Consider the following 17,811-nt stretch of genomic DNA (forward strand, 5'->3'; position numbering starts at 1 on the left):
AACTGCACAAGAAATGCAAGCAACAGTTATTGATATTTATTTTATTTATAAAGAAGTAAATGGACGTTATCTGTACAGTGAACATTTCCATTGACGTTGTAATTTATTATTTTGTAAAACTGATGGTGGAGTTGTTTGTCTTTGGGGCAACTGATAATATAAGATTCATACTGTTAGACATGTATAATAATTATTTATCAGTGTCTGGTGGTCTGATCAGTTTTTACATGATCAGTTTATGACCTGTTTTGACCCTCTTTAAGACACATTTCACATTCTTAGATTATTGTGTGACAGCTCCACATTTATGTGAAAACTGAATAAAAACAATGCATTCATATTGTATCCGCAGCCCTGTCAGTCAGCAACATCCACCACAAGCGGGGTGACAAACTCAGAGTGTCTGACACCCAAAGAGAAGGAGGGCGGTTTGGGGAGGTGTGTGTAAAACTTCTCCGGGCTGTACGTGCCGGGGCCGGGGATAGCAGAGGAATAATTGGGCTTCTTAGTCCGTTTCTGTATGGAGAAGGAGGGCTGGCGCTGGCGGTAAATGTCCGGGCTGGTGGTGTCGTATTTTGCCGGTCCAGGGCTCATGGAGAGATCTTCGGAGGGAGCTCCGACCTTCCTCCGTCCTGAGAAGCTGTAGCTGGCACTGGAGGGTTTGTTGGGAACATGGCAGCCCAGCAGATTAGGGAGACTGTAGCTGGAGGGACGAAAACATGTGAGCAACAGAGATGTTTCGTTTCAGCAACAGTTTCTCTGATTTAAATCTGGCAATATTCGGTTTCTCAACACTTTCCCCAATCCCCAGGTAAACTCATTTATTCCCACAGAAGATGTAAATATTTTAAAACAACAAATATCACAAATAATTACTTTTATTTTTTAAAGAGATCAATGGTATCCCCAAAAAAAGCTACTCAAACAGGAGTTAAGAGTTAATTTGTTGGGAACTAAAACACAAATACAGGTTTGGTTTGAAAAGACATTATATGTGGGACTGACTTAAAATAAATTAAAATGCTCATGTTCATCATATTGAGGGAATATATTATCCCATAGAGCTCTATACCACAGAATAAATAAGTCTAATCTCCAGCTTTAAGGCTCATTTATACTCAGTGTTAGATAGTGACATGGACGGGGCCTTCTGCCTGTACTCTGCATTCATGTTGTCCATATTTGTGCATGTTTCCTGAGCAGTATCATCAGGAATCATGGGGGCAGTATAGCCAATACTTCAAGTGTGACATGACCACAGTACACAACAAAGACATTTTAAAAATGGCGGTACTTTTTAAGGGAGAGGTTAAGTGAGTGGGTCAGAAATTTCGAACACCTATACGAGGTTACTTCACCCGGGCAAAGGGACCAACAGTTACTACAGAACAGCTAGGAGATTGGATGGGAAGTAAATATGAATGGGACAGTAGCAAAGGAAAGGCAGAGGTTTGTGCTGCCCTCTAGTGGATGTACCTATGTCAATGTACAGGATGTTTATGAGTTTGTGTGCAGTGACAGTTACAATGTGCGAAATGGAAATATTATTTTTGTACTTAACTGGAGTATAAACAAGCCTTTAATGTCCGTGTCCTGCTGTCTTCACCTGTTTGGCGCTGGCACAGCGTCCACAGAGCGATATCTGGTGCGACTGCCGATGGTGTATGATGGTGGTCTGTGGTGAGCGTTGAGGGGCGGAGCCCTCTCTGGGCTGTAGGCCCCCGGCCCTGGAGTCTGAAATGGCTCACCTATCAATGCGAATAGAAATTAATTTGGAAAGTTTTCTTTTCTTTATCACTTTTATTAAATGAATCCTCTTCTAATATTTTGATGGTGTGATGGTTTAAAGAAAAACACATTCTTTACCTAATTATCAGGATGTAAATATGTCTCATTTACCCAGCATCTATCAGCCAGTTCAGTTTCATTACATCTCTATGCAAGGCAGAATAAGAGTGCTTCTTTATGATCAAGGTGCAACAAAAATAAACAACACTACATACAAGAACACAAACATTCATACAGCACAACACAGTCCCTGAGCCTGCATATCAAAGATGTGTGGAGAGCAAGTTAAAATAATAAAAACAACATAAAATGGTCAAAACAATAAAACAACAGGGTCATTTATATCACCTTTATCATTCCCCATGCGCCTCCCTCTGCCCAGAATGGAATAGGAGGGGGTTTCCATTCGGCCAAACCGAGTGACCTTGGCGTCAATTTGGTACCTTGGTCCTGGGCTGCAGTCCACAGAGACCACTACAGAAAACAGGAAGCACAAACAGTCATTCAAAGACACCTTTAGACCTCATGAAATGAAGTAAACCACTTCAAGACACGTATTTCACATTTAAAAAAAGGTATTTCACAGCTTAAAAGATGGACTTTTCACACAACTGGGATGTCAGTGCAGAAGACAGACGCAAATACTTTTGAATTTGGTGCTATATAACCAGAGAGAACAGAATACAAAGGCTGCGGCATTTTGATTTTGTTCTAAAGGCAGAAAACCTCCAACTACCAGAATGCAGTGCACCGCAACGCTCCAGCCTGCTCTAACCAATCAAACTCCTCTTACCTAAATCTAACCAATCCAACCAGTGACAACAACGCGTACTAGCCAATCATAGCGAGCGTAGGGCGGGTCAATACATCGCTGTTCTGTCCATTGGTGGGTGACGTAAGACGTAAGAGCTCGGCCGTTAATCCAAGGAAACAAAATGGCGGCCAACTAGCGACAAACTACCAAGATTTACAGCTAAACGGTACGCTTAAATACATTTTTGACAATATTTTAGGTTAGAAATATGCTATACAGTAACATAAACTTGTTAATATTGGATCAGCACTGCCTAGTTTTACCGTCTTATCTGAATTTGAGAGGCCACAGGTCATTTACTAACTGCCCACATCATTATGATACAAAGCTAGTTGAAAATCGCCAGAGGGTCCCTCTGATTAAAAACTGTGGCACTGCAGTTCAGTATAACAGATTAAAACATGTAACAAGTTAGATAACTCACTGGCACTGCTCATGCGGCTGTGAAAGGAGTATGCAGGGCTGCTGGGCTTGGTGAAGTCATGGTTGATGTATCCGACTGTAGGGGGCAGCCGGTAGCGTCCAGGGCCCGGGCCTATCATTGAGAGGAGGAGGAGGAGGAGGACAGTGATGAGAATGATGCAACAGATACAGCTCCGTGCAGCAGTATGGCACACCCACTGCTCTTTGGCTCGGGCTGTGTCATCTCTGATGATTTCCATATGGAGCTCTTTCTCTTATTTTCTATGGTTAGGCATTTTAACGGTCCTCCTCTACATGTTTGGGAATGGACTCTAAACAAAGTAGACATCTCAAACAAGTATGGAGCAATGGCTGAATAATGCTGTGAGAGAATTTCATAGTGAAAACCAGCTATAATAAAGTCCATGTGGATGCACACACACACACACACACACACATACACATACAGCCTTCTTAAACTGACCTCTTTCTCTAGCAGAGATTATCGGCCGTTTCTTCACCACCTCCTGCATGCTCTGCTGGCCTCTTTCTTCCACCTTCTTCTTTGTCCTCTTCCTCCTCCGCTGTCACTTCAGACACATCCTTTTTGTGTGTGTGTGTGTGGCTCCCTCCAGGTGATCCGCAGCCTCCTGGGCTGAATTATACATGACCGTGAGGTGAAAGAAACATTATCTTGACCGGGGCCCTGGTTACGCCCCAACCTGCTCTCCACATCCTTTTCCCCAAGGTACCCTCAGGACAGAGGGATTTCACAACATGGGTCATAAAATGACTCTGAGGGGTTAAAAAGAGGAGAGACAGTGATTGCTTTAGACACATCTTTAAATAAAGATGCTTCTGTTCAGCTTATTGTGCCGTGAACATATTAATTCAGTTACAGTGCTTTGTTTAAGTAAAATCTTAAAGGGGTAGTTCACCCCAAAATAAAAAAATCACATTTTTCCTCTTACCTGTAGAGCTATTTATCAGTATAAATTGTTTGGGGTGAGTTGCAGAGTGTTGGAGGTATTGGCCATAGAAATGTCTGCCTTTTCTTGAATATAATGGAACTAAATGGCACTCGGCTCGTGGTGCTCAAAGCGCCAGAAAAATACCTTTTTTTAAAGATTAAAAAGCTATGTCTCTGTCCAGAAATCATGACCTGGTTACTCAAGATGACTATTTTCTTTCTTCTGAACTACACCCGACGACTGTATCACTGAGCAGAAGGAAGTGTGCATCTACTGCTAGCTCACCTAGCACCACTGAACTAGCTCAAGTTAGCTCAGCCAGGGAGGACACTATTAATGTTTACATCTCATGCTATCACGAACAGCCTCTTGTCCATGAGTAGATGCACTCTTCCTTCTGTGTGTTGATACAATCGTACAGCGTTCAATAAAAAGAAAATAGTTCCTACATGAAACTGCTCACAACAAGTGTAGCGACTGCAGGAAACAAACTAAAAGTCGCTGAGAGGCTGAGGCTGGGCCTGGGTAACTTGTCTGACACGCCAACAAGAGATGCGCCAAGATCCAAAAATATGTTAAATAAATTTATTAATGAAAAGAAATCAACTTATAACGTGCACAAACTTACAATTAAGATGATCACAGCAAAGAAGGAAAAGTGCGGTCAACGAAAAAATACAACGACCCACTCACCCTTTTTCTCTGACCAAAAAAACCACACAGGTGAACATGAGTTGCGCATATTGATTGAGTGTCATCGCCCCATCCATGTGACCTGACTTTCCCAATACTGCAATCACAAAATAATAAAAAAATATCCTAAAACACTAATTTAACATTAATTCATGGCTCCTACAACAAGGCCTGTAGATTATTTTGAGTAGCTGTTGTGATTTCTAGAAAGAGATATCACTGTTGAGTTTTTCAGATGTATTTTCTTGGCGCTTTGAGCACCACAAGCCGAGCGCCATCTAGTTCCATTATATTGGAGAGAAGGCAGACATCTCCACAGCGGATATCTCCAACACTCTGCAACTCACACTAAACAATCTACACTGATAAACAACACTACAGGTAAGAGGAAATATATGTTTGATTGTGTGGTGAACTGTCCCTGTAAACCACTGCTACATCAATCATGTCAGCCACATGTAATGTAGCTAATTTGTTATCCTATTCCGAGGCATTAGATTACTACAGCTGACCTGTGGTGTGTGTGGTGAACCTCTCAGCTACAGTATGTAAGCTGTACTGTAACTAATAGCATCTCAGTGCACATGCTATTAAAAATGAAAGCACTTCCACTCATCTTCTGTTGCAGGTGGATATTTGACAAGCTCAGCGGTGTTGTAATGAAAACCAGGGATTGTTAAGTATTAAGATTGGTTCAGGTTTTTTTTTTTTTTTTTTTTTTACTCTCTGTAAATATAATTTTAGCCCAGTGCAAAATCTCTGAATGATTCGCTGCCTGCCAAAGTAGCTGGTAAATTTAGTAAGGTGATGTAACAGTGTGCCAAATGGCTTCTTCCACAAAGGAAAACAAAACAGACAAACAAAAAACCCAAGCTTTTGAATATTAAAAAATCTCCAGGGATGTTTGTGTGTTTTCTTTTCTATTGGCTGGTAAATCAGTCAGACTTAAAAGCCTAAATTTATAAGCACTCAGTAGTGGGAAGTAATTACTGTAGGTGCATTTACTCAAGCACAATTTAAGGCACTTGTACTTTACTAAATCTTACAGATGTCACGGTGGTACAGTGGTTAGCACAGTCGCCTCACAGCAAGAGGGTTCCTGTTTCGAACCCAGGTTGGAGGGGTTCAAACCCTGGGGTGGGGGAGCCCTTCTGTGTGGAATTTGCATGTTCTCCTCATGTCAGCGTGGGTTTTCTCCGGGGTCTCTGGCTTCCTCCCGCAGTCCAAAGACATGCAGGTTAATTGGTGACTCTAAATTGGCCATATTCCATACTAGGCCACCACTCCTGCATCTGAAAAATGTCATCAGTGTCAGAAAAACCCAGAGGAGAATTAACCTTTAGCAAAGACAGAAATGTTTGCTTTTCAGCATGAGAAACCCAGGTAGAAATTCACCCCCCTGCTCTCCTATTCTTTCTTCTAATACTATGCCTGAAGGCAGAGGTAACTAAGGCCTCACGAGCAGAGCCATGACCAAGTTAAACCCCACACTGGTTAAATATTAAGCACCAGTGACTTGGAATGGTCTCAGGCTCAGTAATAAGACTCTGCCATGTCACCAGCAGGAGAGGAACACGCTACGCTGACAGGAAACACAACCACTGTCTTAGGTTTCCCTGATAAACAGTGAGACAATGCAGCCAGCGTGTCCCATCACTGGTGTGGGACTGGGTTTGAGATGCAGCCTGGATTCATTAGGGAAGATGTCAGCTTTTTATTGTCTTCTACAAAGTCTGCATTCCTAATTGTTTTTTTTTTAGTTATCAGGAGAGCATTCACAGATTCCAATGAAAATATGGGAAGAACTAATTAGATTGAGGTGCAGATAGCTCCACCATGTGGCCATTGGTGTTATGTTTGTGCTCCCTAACCATGAGGTGTAAAAGCTTTTCTTGGCCAAATGCACATGTTCTGCCACTGACACTCTTGCCACTCCAGGAAATTTCATTTTTCTGTGGTTGCTAAATTATTATAAGCTTAGCCAGGATTCTTCAACACATTTGGTCTCAGTAACCACATTAAAATGGCATTCACAGGATCTTTAGTGCAGTCTGGTCAAAATTAGATTAATTAGAATCACTTGAAAAGTTGGACAATATATCTGGAGTTTGTATTTATTTTTAGAAAAGTGAGTAAGGACTTCTGCCACGACTCAACCTACTTTCCAACGCACATGGAGAATGGGGAGTAGTCTAAAGAGCAGTGGTAGCCACAGAAAGTTTTCATAGGGGTGGCCAGATGGTGCTTAATGTACATTAAAAGTACCAAAAACATTTTCCCTCTGAATTAGAAAATGTTGTGGGGGGCCACCTGGCACCCTATCGGGGCCCAGATTTGGCCTGTGGGCCTTCAGTTGACCATCACTGGTGTAGGATTTAGGGGGCTTCTATTGGCAGAAACTGAATATAATATTCATAGCTGTGTTTCCATGAGTTTCTTATCACCTGAAAATAAGAATTGTTGTGTTTTTGTTGCCTTTAGAATGAGTTTATATCTACAAAGGGAGCGGTTCCTCTTCCACAGAGTCCACCATGTTGTCTGACAGTAGCCCAAAACTCATGTTTACACATCAACCACTGTAATAATCCGACACGCTTGGCATAAGAGGAGTTTTTAGTTCTTCAACCTCACCACTCCATGCCACCAAATCCTACACACTGGACCTTTAAGGAATCACATACTGAAACACTTTGGTTTCTTAATTAATAGTTTAGTTTCTAAAGTGCCACTGCTGAAGAGGTAGTATGATGAGCCTGAAGCTCACAAGCTGAAATGTATTGGTCTTATGATAAAGTTGTCTTTAACTTTTTAAGTGTTTGAGGCAGTTCTGGATTAAGCCACATCTTAAAAACTTTCAGAATATAAACTCACAAATTTAGGGATGCCAATGTGGCTTTGGGGTTGTGATGCCGAATATGAGCCACAGTTTGCTCAGGTGTAGAATCTGATATTAACACAAGATGTAGAGTTTATACAGAGTGTCTACAGGTCCTTAAAAAGTAACAACAGTAAAGCCTCAAAGGTCATTAAATACTCTTCAATTTGAATTTGTGAGGTCTTAACTACCACAAACATTTTATCTAATTTCATTTAACCATGTTTAAATTTCTTGTTGTGAAAATGAGTGAAGCCTTTCTATCAGGGTATGAAATTAACAAAATATTTTGGGGGCAGTTTTGGCCCCCAAGGTCTAAAAAATGGGGGCATTTTCAAAATGTTTGGGGGCCATCAAAAAATTGTAATTATGTTCCAACAAAAAGCAAAACCAACTAAGATAGTGTCTTCACTCTTGAGTAGAAACCACTATAAATAAAATAAATAATGGGTTACATAAAGTTATGGTTGCAAAATATCACTCAGATTTCCTATAATTCAACCAGTTTAAATGTGATCATTTAACCATTAATCTACTGATGCCAGTACTAATGTTTCACCACATTACAGTTACTTTTACTGTTAAAAAGGCCTATATATATTTATATATATATATATAAATTTAAAATTTAACAAATTTAACATTCATTCTACCTTGATTTTTCATTAATTTGTCATTGTGTAGACACAGATCACCCAAGAAATGGTTAATTTATACTTATGGTACAGCAAAGCCCCCTCCCCTTCTCTGTCAGATTACTCTCACGTAATCAGTGCAATCTCGTTGATTATGTCTGGAAAATGAGTTGTAGACGCGATGGTAAATTAATTTAATGAAAATAAAATTATACTTTAATATCAGATTGTAATACTGTTAAAAATATAAATACATATAGTTGTTTCGAAAACTTGGGGGCAATTTTGTCCCCCAGAACATGGCTTTTGGGGGCATTCTTGGCTAAATTGTGGGCCAAACGGCCCGTGGCCCTTGCTAATTTCTGACACTGCTTTCTATGTAAAAGAATGTTACAAATCTTCATAATACTTCATACTTACCTGTTGGCAAAATGTAGATTGACTTATTCACTCTAATAATCATATTCCTACAGAACACTTTAGGGCTGCCACGATTAGTCGACTAATCGATGACTAATCGACTATTAAAATAATCTGTGACTATTTTAGAAGTCGACTAATTCGTCATCTTTCATAGAAAAGTGCTACAAAAGTACCCCAAAATACTCTTGCTGCAGCTTCTTACGTTCAGATATTGGCAGCTTTACACACTCTCATGTGACAGTGAACTAAAACCCTTTGGCGTGAGTATGAAACAAGACATTAGATAACGTAATTTTGGGGTTTGGGAGAGACAGACCGACATTTTTCAACATTTTAACACATTTTTCGATGAAATGATTAGTCGACTAATCGAAAAAATAATCGACAGATTAGTCGACAATGAAAATAATCGTTAGTGGCAGCCCTAGAACACTTATCTCTGCACACATATATACTACTCACCTGCAATGCTTACTTGCGACACTTAAATAAGTAAAACATGACTTTTCCAAAAATCTGTCCTACATTTGGTTAAAAGGTGTCTTAAACAGGTCTAAAAAGCATTTCATTTAACTGTCTGATACCTGTCGACACCCTGATATAAAGAACACTTAAGAGACCACTGACCAGACATTTTATCTTTGAAGTCACATAATTTGTTGCATGCATTCTGTTTAGTTTAACAGTGGATTTAAGAGAAAATTACATTCTATATTCATGTTATTAAATGTCTTTTTTGTTCATATAAATCGCTGTTTGGAAATATTTGAGTTCAGACATGCCAAGCAAATCCCGTGGCAGGAAATGTGTTGTATTCTGAGCAATGGGAGCTTACTGATATTAAAGATGCCCATAACTGGAGGAGTGGAGATCTGTTTATCACTGTGTTTGCTTTGGTGTGCACACAACTCATTTCCAAACCCTGTGTTTCTGACAACATTTTTATAGAACAACATCAGAGATCGATAACAATTTCAGTCATTGATATTTTCTTTACTAACTAAACATAACTTAAGACATAAAACATTAACTTTATACAGTTTTAAATATGCTGGTACGATTCAGTACAAAAATAAAGGCAGTGAAACGTCTCCACACACAAACACCATCAGTCACATACTGTCGCTCACATCAAACACATGAATGCTGGGTGAACCAGTTTGGCACTTATATAACAAAGCATGGTTTAGAAATACTGTTGGATAACTTGTTACTTTTTTCTTTGATTTGCAGTATCCATGGACGCTGAACAGCCACTAGATGGTGCTTTGGATCCATAGGAGAAACTCAAAAACAGGTCAGGAAATACTTTTAGATGCTTGAGCAACATGTCTAGTTTGTTTGAATCTGTTTTGATCAGCACATTTAGAGCAGGTGCACACCAAACGTCTTTACAGATGCCCAACTTATTCATGCTACAACGTCCTTTGAGAAAGCAGAGTAGTCCACATGGCATCTCGCTAATGATGATGCCAGTATGTCCGTGGCAAATCCACCTTCTCAGTTGCACCTTTTCAGACAAAAAAAGTGCTCATGTCGACTGGAAAAGATGCATAAAAGAAGAAAATCCCACAGTTTGTTCTTGGATGTCTTCTCACGGCCACGGCTGGTGTTTGAGCGAAATGTCCAGAGCAAAATGTCTTATAATTCCCATATACGAATACAATCTCTCTCTCACACACACACACAAATACACACAGACAGAAACACACTCAGTTCTTTTCTTGACTTGTTTTCTGCTCGTAAACGTAGCGTGTGCTAGGATTTATCCCCTTGGAGAACCTGAATTAAAAGACAAAAATCTGTTACACATCAGCTTTTATAAAACAGAACTGTTTTTGCTTTGTGTCCGTTTGTGCAGCACATGTCTGCGTGCATGCGTGTGTGTGATTTAGATTTGCGTGTCCCCTGCATTAGTGATGCTTACCTACCTGGTTGCGAGCTTTGTGGGATTTCTGCATCAACACTCGCCACTGGTCGTACAGCTTCATGGACATGCTGCTGCAGCCGTAGGCATGTTTCCGCACCCAGCCGAAGAACTGCTTCAGCTCCCTGCGCAGGGTGGAGTTGGAGTCCCCACTGGACTTTGAGTCGCAGGAGCCCGACATCAACCGCTCTGCGTGAAGGGAAGAAAATGAGGGGGAGAAAGGGAGACTGTTGGAGTTAGACTGGCTTTTGTGTCGAGTAATGAAGCACCTCACAGAACAGCAGTGGCGTCATTACAGTTAGATATTGCAGGTCTACCATACACTAGATGGTTTTGAAAATACTTTCAAAAGACTATTAAAAGAAAGTCTGACACCCTCATATCTAAAGACAAGTGAGTTTTTAGTCACAGACTTCAAGATTTTGCGAAGACTTGGGATCTTGCAGGGTCACTGCAAGACTACAGCTAGTTTCCTTTTGAGATTATTCCCCATCCTGCTCCTGGTGGAAACTATTACGCCAAACTCCCTTAAAGAAATGACATATTTACATTTCCTTACGTGTCCGCAAAAACATATAAGTCTAGAAACACAAGATAAAAGGCGCCATATGTGGACAGTATACTTGTCAATTCAGCATCAAAATAATCCATAAAGATAAATTTATTATTATTTGTGTACAAACTTTAGATTTTGGATAAAGAAATAATAGAGAGTGCTGCACTGGGTTACGGCTCTGTGTAGTTAGTTGTAAAAAAAAAAAAAAAAAAAAATCAGCAATCTTCAGCAACTTGCCAGCTCACTCAGTGTAAAAGTCCATGTTACAGGCAGGCAGTCAAAAATGGCAAACTGACAGTAGTTAAAACTCCTTTAACAATACATGATAGAGAGTCTTCATCAGGGTGTAAAATACATTGGAAACAGGTGTGCTATTGAAGAGCTCATGTATATTAGTACAACTTTACAGGGTCTACAAAGGATCACCAACCAGCACTATATGAATAAAAACATATCATCAATCACATTGAACACTTAAAAGAGAGTGTATAAAAATGTCTTTGTTTTTTACCAGTATATCATGTGACCTGTGTCACATGACCCATCACATGAGCTCTTTAACAGCGCACCTGTTCCCAATGCATTTTACACCCTGATGAAGACTCTCTAGTCCAAACGCATCAGTTATCCATGTGTTAATAAAGGAGTTAACTACAGTCAGAGTGCCTCGGATGCATTTTTGGACTGCCTGTCTGTACTGTGCACTTTTACACTGAGTGAGGTGGCCAGTCGTTGTTTTTTATCTTTGTATTTTGGATTTTGTAGCCTCTACTCAATTCCAGCCTCGATTGATTAGCTGCCCTATTTTAGTGTGAGGAGACCGTGGGAATGAGAAGTGAACCTTTTCAAAAATGAGGATTTTTCACTAAAGTAAGAACTTGTTGGTGGATCAGATACACATCGAATTAAACACCTTATTCAATCCACATCTCCACCAGTTTCTCCTCCTTTTCTACAGTACATGAGAACTGAGACTAGTTTAAGTTCTTGTGTGTTCCCAGAGTTCCCTCCATGTCTACTGGCTATTCAGTTTGCTGCTACCTGTTCAGTGCAGGAGAAAGCACTGCTATCGATTGTCGTCGCAACGTTGAGCTTAACTATTTGCACGAGCCAAGACAAAGAACTTAAGATAATATTAAACATGTTTAAATTTGCCAGAACATTAAGACGAGAAAGCTCAGACTGAGTTTTATTGACCACCTTACACTTAAAATCAAGATCACAGCAGCATGCACCAAATTCTCATGATTTTAATGCAACATTACAAATTTGACTGCATCACTGAAATCGCTTGAAGTTGTTTTTTGTAAGACCAACATTAGTTACATTCCACCACTGCAGAGCAGACTTATAACAGAAAGAGCGTCTGAGCAGTATTAAAGAAAAGCATGCAAGGATGAAGTAAGACTGCTCAAGATGTGTAGTGTACAGTATGTGTGTGCCAGTGTTATATACAATAAGAGCCATGAAAAGTTCAGGCAGTGAATTCACACAGTAACTGAGAGGACTCTTTTTTCACTCTGGTGCTTTTGCCAAAATTCATGGGAAGTTCTTGGAAACTCTTAAACTTTTCTACAACCCATGTTTTGTTTTCACAGTCATGGCCATCATTCCTATAATTTATGATAATATTTTGACTCAGTAATTTCATTGTTAAATCTGTGGAGGCAACAAGAGCAGATAACCACAGCCGAAGAGCATCCAGTGAGGCAAACAGCATGAGTTAAACCATGTTCAGCGTTCCTGACTCGATCTTTTTATCAGGTCTTTGTGAAGCCCTTTGTGTTGCAACTGAAACATTACATAATCAAAGTCTGGATTGACTTTGTAGTGTTTGGGTTGGCAGTGATTTGATTTGGTTTGGCTATGATTTTTGATTTGATTTGATTTGACCAATGCATCTGCCCTAAATAAAACTGCCAACCCAAAACAAAACAGGCAGGGTGAAGGGTAAAGAAGTGTAAAACAGCACCATCTTCTACTTCGGCAAGGCGGCCAGTTTCCAGCAGTGGGAGAGCGCTGTGGGACGTGTGGTGCACCGTGTTATAAAACAAGCTTTAGTGGCACAAATTGCCTCTTTAAATGGACCAAAAGGCTCTCAGAAACCGAGATCAAGAGCAAGAAAATGTTGTCTGAGTAGTCCTGTGAGTGTGTGTGTGTGTGTGTGTGTGTGTGTGTGTGTGTGTGTGTGTGCTCACCACTGTGGGGTGTGGATGCAGCAGTAGGATGGCTCCACTCGCTCCAGATCCCAGCTTTGCGAGAGCCGTAGATGCCCACGGGGTTACAGCGAACCTGGAGAGGATACAACATTATGGAATACTGACCTAATCTGAAGCACACTTACACACCCTGGCACACACAACCAGATCGTACCTGGACAAAATACACTGTTCCAGGCCTCAGTCCGGCCAGTCTACAAGATGTCTGATTCCCGACGTCATCCATCACCTACAGGAAAAAAAAAAAGAACACAAACATAGGAGAGTTGGAGGTCTGACCGCAGTATTAAATACCAATGTGCATGAACTAAAACACAGGGCAGAGTCAAGATGTAGAAAACACAACCACAAACCATGTGCAGACCTAAGCATGCATGCACACCACATTGTTTAGTGACTCCTGATCAGCATGTTTATGAAAATGTTTTAATGTAATCGTGCTCGCCGGATAAAAATCTGCTCTCTATTACTTATTACAGAACTGGATACGCTGAGAAACATTCACAGGAGCGTGCACAGGTACTCGGAGCATACAGGACAGCAAAAATAAAGACAGGCGGATAGATAGAGACATAGAAACGCCCACACACTGCAGTTAATAATCTTGTCTAATAGTCCCCACTTTCTCTCTGGCATTTGGTCTGTAAACACTTGTTAAGAATGACTACAACAGAAAACAGAGCATGGAAATTACAGGCATCAGAGGGCTAATGATGTGACGTGGGGAAGCCAAATCGGCAGAAGTTACCGCCGAGCTACTTTACAGCCATATTGAAGGCATTAACAGCTGAGATGTATCCCTCCATTCCTTAGCATGACCTCATGATTAGGGCCGGTTCAGAGGGAAAACGCCGTTTTGTTTTCACCACCAAACCCTTAAAGCCACTTGGATTTAAGTCTCGTCTCTCCCTCGAAACGGTCTCATCCCTCTGCCGCCTCTCTCCACTCCCCTTCTTTTCTTTTTCCACTTTGCGAGCAAAGACTTGCTTATATTACATCTGTGTAATTCCCCCTTAATTACTGGAGAATCTTCACTCGTACCCAGAGGACTCATGTGAATCCTGGGAAGCACCATCTGCACGGCTGAAGGTTTTACACTGTATTTTTCATTCATTAAAAGTTTGAACGGAGGTATACACAGTGGCTCTGGCCTGTGTTTTTCTCCTGATCAAAACCTGACTTCTAGATTTATGGCTGATGAAAGTTTTTGAACTGTTAACCCATCTGGCAGAGGAGGCCTCAATCAAACTAGATTAGGGGTGATTACAGCATTAGGATGAGAAACAGCTGGGGCAGAGCTGCACTGATATATCTGTTTGTGCGTACGAGACAAAGAGAACACATTTATGTCTCTTATAACTGCGCGTCCTTGTCCTTTACCTTCCAGTCTTGACTGTCCTCCAGTCTGTAGCGGATCTGGTATTTGGCCTGGAACAGGAAGTCTTTCAGAGCGGGCGGGGCCTCCCAGCGAACACTCAGCTGGTCCTCTAACTGTCCGACACGACTCACCGTCACACCTGATGGAGGGTCCGTGGTCACTGGAGGAGGAGGAGATGGAGGAGCTCATTAAATAAGAAGATCTCATCAACAGGTGAAACAATGAAAATGTGCCAAAAAACATACCAGTTCCAACTTCTCAAATATATAACGTTGTAGACCAAAGCATTTATTGATTAATCAAGAAAATTATTAAATGCAGTGCTAATTTCATCACATCCACTTCTAACAAGTCAGGCTCAGAACCAAAACACATCCGCAATAACGTCCAACATCCCAAAAATTACCTCTGCTGTATGAGGACATTGAGCGCTAATCATTGACACTAGGACTGCAACTGGTTTTTTTTTCATTGCGGATTAACCTACAAATTATTTTCTTGATTAATCAATGATTCTTTTAGTTAATAAAGTGTCTCAAAATAGTGAAACAGGTGCAAACATCTGGCGTTTTTGAATGAAAACATGACTAAAATTATTTTTTGATTATCAACATAGTTGCAGATTTATTTTCTTTGATTAAACGAATTGTTGCAGCTTTAAGTGGCAAGGGAAATATGGAATATTACCAAATATTAAATATAAAAGTGTAGAAAAATGAGTCTGCTATAAATTATTTTGGTTTTGGTGATGTATCGTAGCTAAAACACAAGCATACAGGACATATTGAGCGTCACTTCCTGTTGCCATCTTTGTGTTCCTTTTAAAGAATACAGTTGAACCTTGTGAAAGTGGTTAACAATCTACTTTACACTAACATGGTGTAATAATTACACACACATAGATAGGAGAGAGGGATCTTTAAAGCAGCACCAGCAGGACAAGTTAAAAACACAACATTGACATATAGTGACCATTTAAAGTTGTTCTGGTGAACACGTTAGCAAACAGTTGCATATTTACACACAGAGCAACAATATCATGAATTCGGAGTTGTGTCTCCGGCCACCTGACAAATGTGAGTCTAATACAGAGTGCTGCAGGAATGAGTACTACAAAGCAGAAATGAGTTAGCATTTTTGCACTGCACTTCCCTCGTCTCGAAGTCGATGTTGTTTTTTAATGTTTTTTCTGGATAGATGCCTGAAATAAAGGCAGTAGCTAGCAAGTTGGCAAATGAAACTACAGAATGCCATAACGCCAAACACAGCTATACAGCCTTGTTGGTTGGTAGCATTGAAGTCATGTGACCCTGGTGTAGTACTTTTGTAGCCTAACGTTAGCTTTAAACTTCTGGCGACTGCATTTATGCTTCTAATATTATAAAAGTGGTGTTTGAAGATAATTTGCAAAGATTATCTTGCTGAACAAAATTAATTATCCTGATTATTCAGGATAGCTTATTTTCTGCAATAATCCAAAACAACACAATGCTAACTTCAAGGTCAGCCTACAAAAAAACATCATCCCTGCAACCCTCTGTCGATTCTCTTTTTAGCTCAGTTTTGGTCTCCACCCACTCCTGAGGGAAACATCTGGCTCTTTAGCTGCTAAATGCTCCTCAGTGTTCACCAGCTAGTTGCTAGCTTTGTCAGTTGTGTGTTGCTGAGCAGTAGTATACAGATTTTTAGTAAAAACAGCTGCCTGCTGCTGAAGATGAGGTTAATAAGAGCAGTGAGAATAACCAAAACAGTAGAAGTGTGGGCAGGAAAACCAAAACAATGAGCTTAAAGATGCTAAAACACTCAGTAGAGTTGAGGAGAACTGTGGAATTGGATGATGATTTTCTGTTATTTTGTCATTATAGGCGACTCTATTAACTTTACACACAGTCATTGGACCCATTGCTAATATAACATTATGGATTACAGCAGCTTTAAAGATTTTAGTAATGTCCTTATAAAAAAGTGTGCCAGACAACCTGCTGGACTTCTGTTAATTTTTGGAAAAACAGTGTGTGACTGTCTCAAATCTAAAATGTTCAAACAATGATTTCACGAGAGACGTAAACCAGAGTACTTCTTAATTTATTGCAGCGATTATCAAGTATATTTCCATCCTAAGAACGTAATAATAAACTGCTGGTGGACAGATGGACCAGATTATCATTTTTAGCCAAAACTTCATAGCTTGGGGGGCTTCTTTATACAATTTAAGGTTACATTTGCAGGGTCAAGAAATCCACTCAATTCAAAGCAGTTGGAGTGATGTCTTTATATGTAACAGCTCGTTGAAGGATTGTTCAGCGTTGGCGGAGGTTTGTGGTCTCCGGGTGCCTTAAAGTTTCTGAAGAGTTGACTTGTGTGAGCTGGAAGGGGCTTTTTCATCTGACAACGATTATCTTTTCGACAAACAAACATGCGCTGACAGACCATTATTTTAAATTTCCTCGCGTTTTGTTTTGGGCTTTTGAGATCGTTTCAATATCAACTACAGTTCCCCTTTTTATAATGTCATCCCTTACCAATAAACAAACACAGCAAACCCAGGGGAAAGAGGAAGATGGGAAAGATTCAGTGGAGGGGAAAAAGTGGGAGTTGACATGAGAGTTTTAGAGGATTTGTTTCTGGTCCCCAGTGCTTTGGAGGAACCGGAGACTCTCTCTGAACTAAAATGTGTAACTTCAGATGTGTCACTTTGTACTCATGGGGGATTTAAAAAGTGGAAAACCAATGGTGGCATGCACAATCATCCATCTTAGAAAAATATTTATTTTCAACACAAAAGTGGAGAGGAAAACTAAGAAAACTGAATTTTCAAAGCTTTGGTAAAACATCTTGGTTCAGTGTTTGTCCAAATAAATGACTAGTATGTGCAATTAAATGGAAAAACAGAGTGTGTTCATCGGAATAACTGAAGCACTTAAATGTATTTTTCTTCTATTTTCTTTCCTGTGCAGGCTTAACATGGTTTTTAACTACTTAAACTAGTGAAAATATATATTTTAAAGGTTTATCCATATATCTTAAAACCAAGATTTTGTTATCTCGGGATGACAGTTTATTTTTTCTCGTAATAACTATGGGCAAAACTTCCACTTTTAAGAATCATGTTTTTGTCCCCCTACTTTCC

The 17,811-nt window shown here is 40.1% G+C and overlaps 2 protein-coding genes and 1 long non-coding RNA gene across 4 annotated transcripts in view; 1 reads left to right on the forward strand and 2 right to left on the reverse strand.

Moving 5' to 3' along the window:
- Positions 1–65: 65 nt before the first annotated feature.
- On the reverse strand, positions 66–3,602 carry odf3l2a (outer dense fiber of sperm tails 3-like 2a). Its single transcript, XM_049595874.1, has 5 exons — positions 3,489–3,602; positions 3,027–3,137; positions 2,137–2,262; positions 1,607–1,748; positions 66–703 (listed from the first exon to the last, which is right to left on the reverse strand). Exons 1-5 carry the CDS (start codon positions 3,535–3,537, stop codon positions 358–360), a joined length of 774 nt encoding a protein of 257 aa, XP_049451831.1. The 5' UTR covers positions 3,538–3,602; the 3' UTR covers positions 66–357.
- The window catches only part of LOC125900704 (uncharacterized), a 26,744-nt gene continuing 11,644 nt past the window's right edge, over positions 2,712–17,811 (forward strand). The window contains exons 1-3 of the long non-coding RNA XR_007450871.1: positions 2,712–2,768; positions 9,835–9,898; positions 14,691–14,894. This is a non-coding gene — a long non-coding RNA (uncharacterized LOC125900704). The remainder of the gene's footprint in view (positions 2,769–9,834; positions 9,899–14,690; positions 14,895–17,811) is intronic.
- The window catches only part of crlf1a (cytokine receptor-like factor 1a), a 27,550-nt gene continuing 19,313 nt past the window's right edge, over positions 9,575–17,811 (reverse strand). The window contains exons 5-9 of one of the 2 annotated variants that reach the window (XM_049595864.1): positions 14,684–14,841; positions 13,458–13,532; positions 13,283–13,376; positions 10,533–10,717; positions 9,575–10,383 (exon numbers count right to left, since the gene is read on the reverse strand). In XM_049595864.1, coding sequence (XP_049451821.1) covers positions 10,360–10,383; positions 10,533–10,717; positions 13,283–13,376; positions 13,458–13,532; positions 14,684–14,841 — 536 coding nt within the window. In that variant the 3' untranslated portion in view covers positions 9,575–10,359. Of the gene's footprint in view, positions 10,384–10,528; positions 10,718–13,282; positions 13,377–13,457; positions 13,533–14,683; positions 14,842–17,811 lie in introns of both variants that reach the window. The other variant, XM_049595865.1, reaches the window with a different exon arrangement.

This window comes from Epinephelus fuscoguttatus, linkage group LG14, assembly GCF_011397635.1.
Source record: "Epinephelus fuscoguttatus linkage group LG14, E.fuscoguttatus.final_Chr_v1".
Lineage (NCBI taxonomy): Eukaryota > Metazoa > Chordata > Actinopteri > Perciformes > Serranidae > Epinephelus > Epinephelus fuscoguttatus.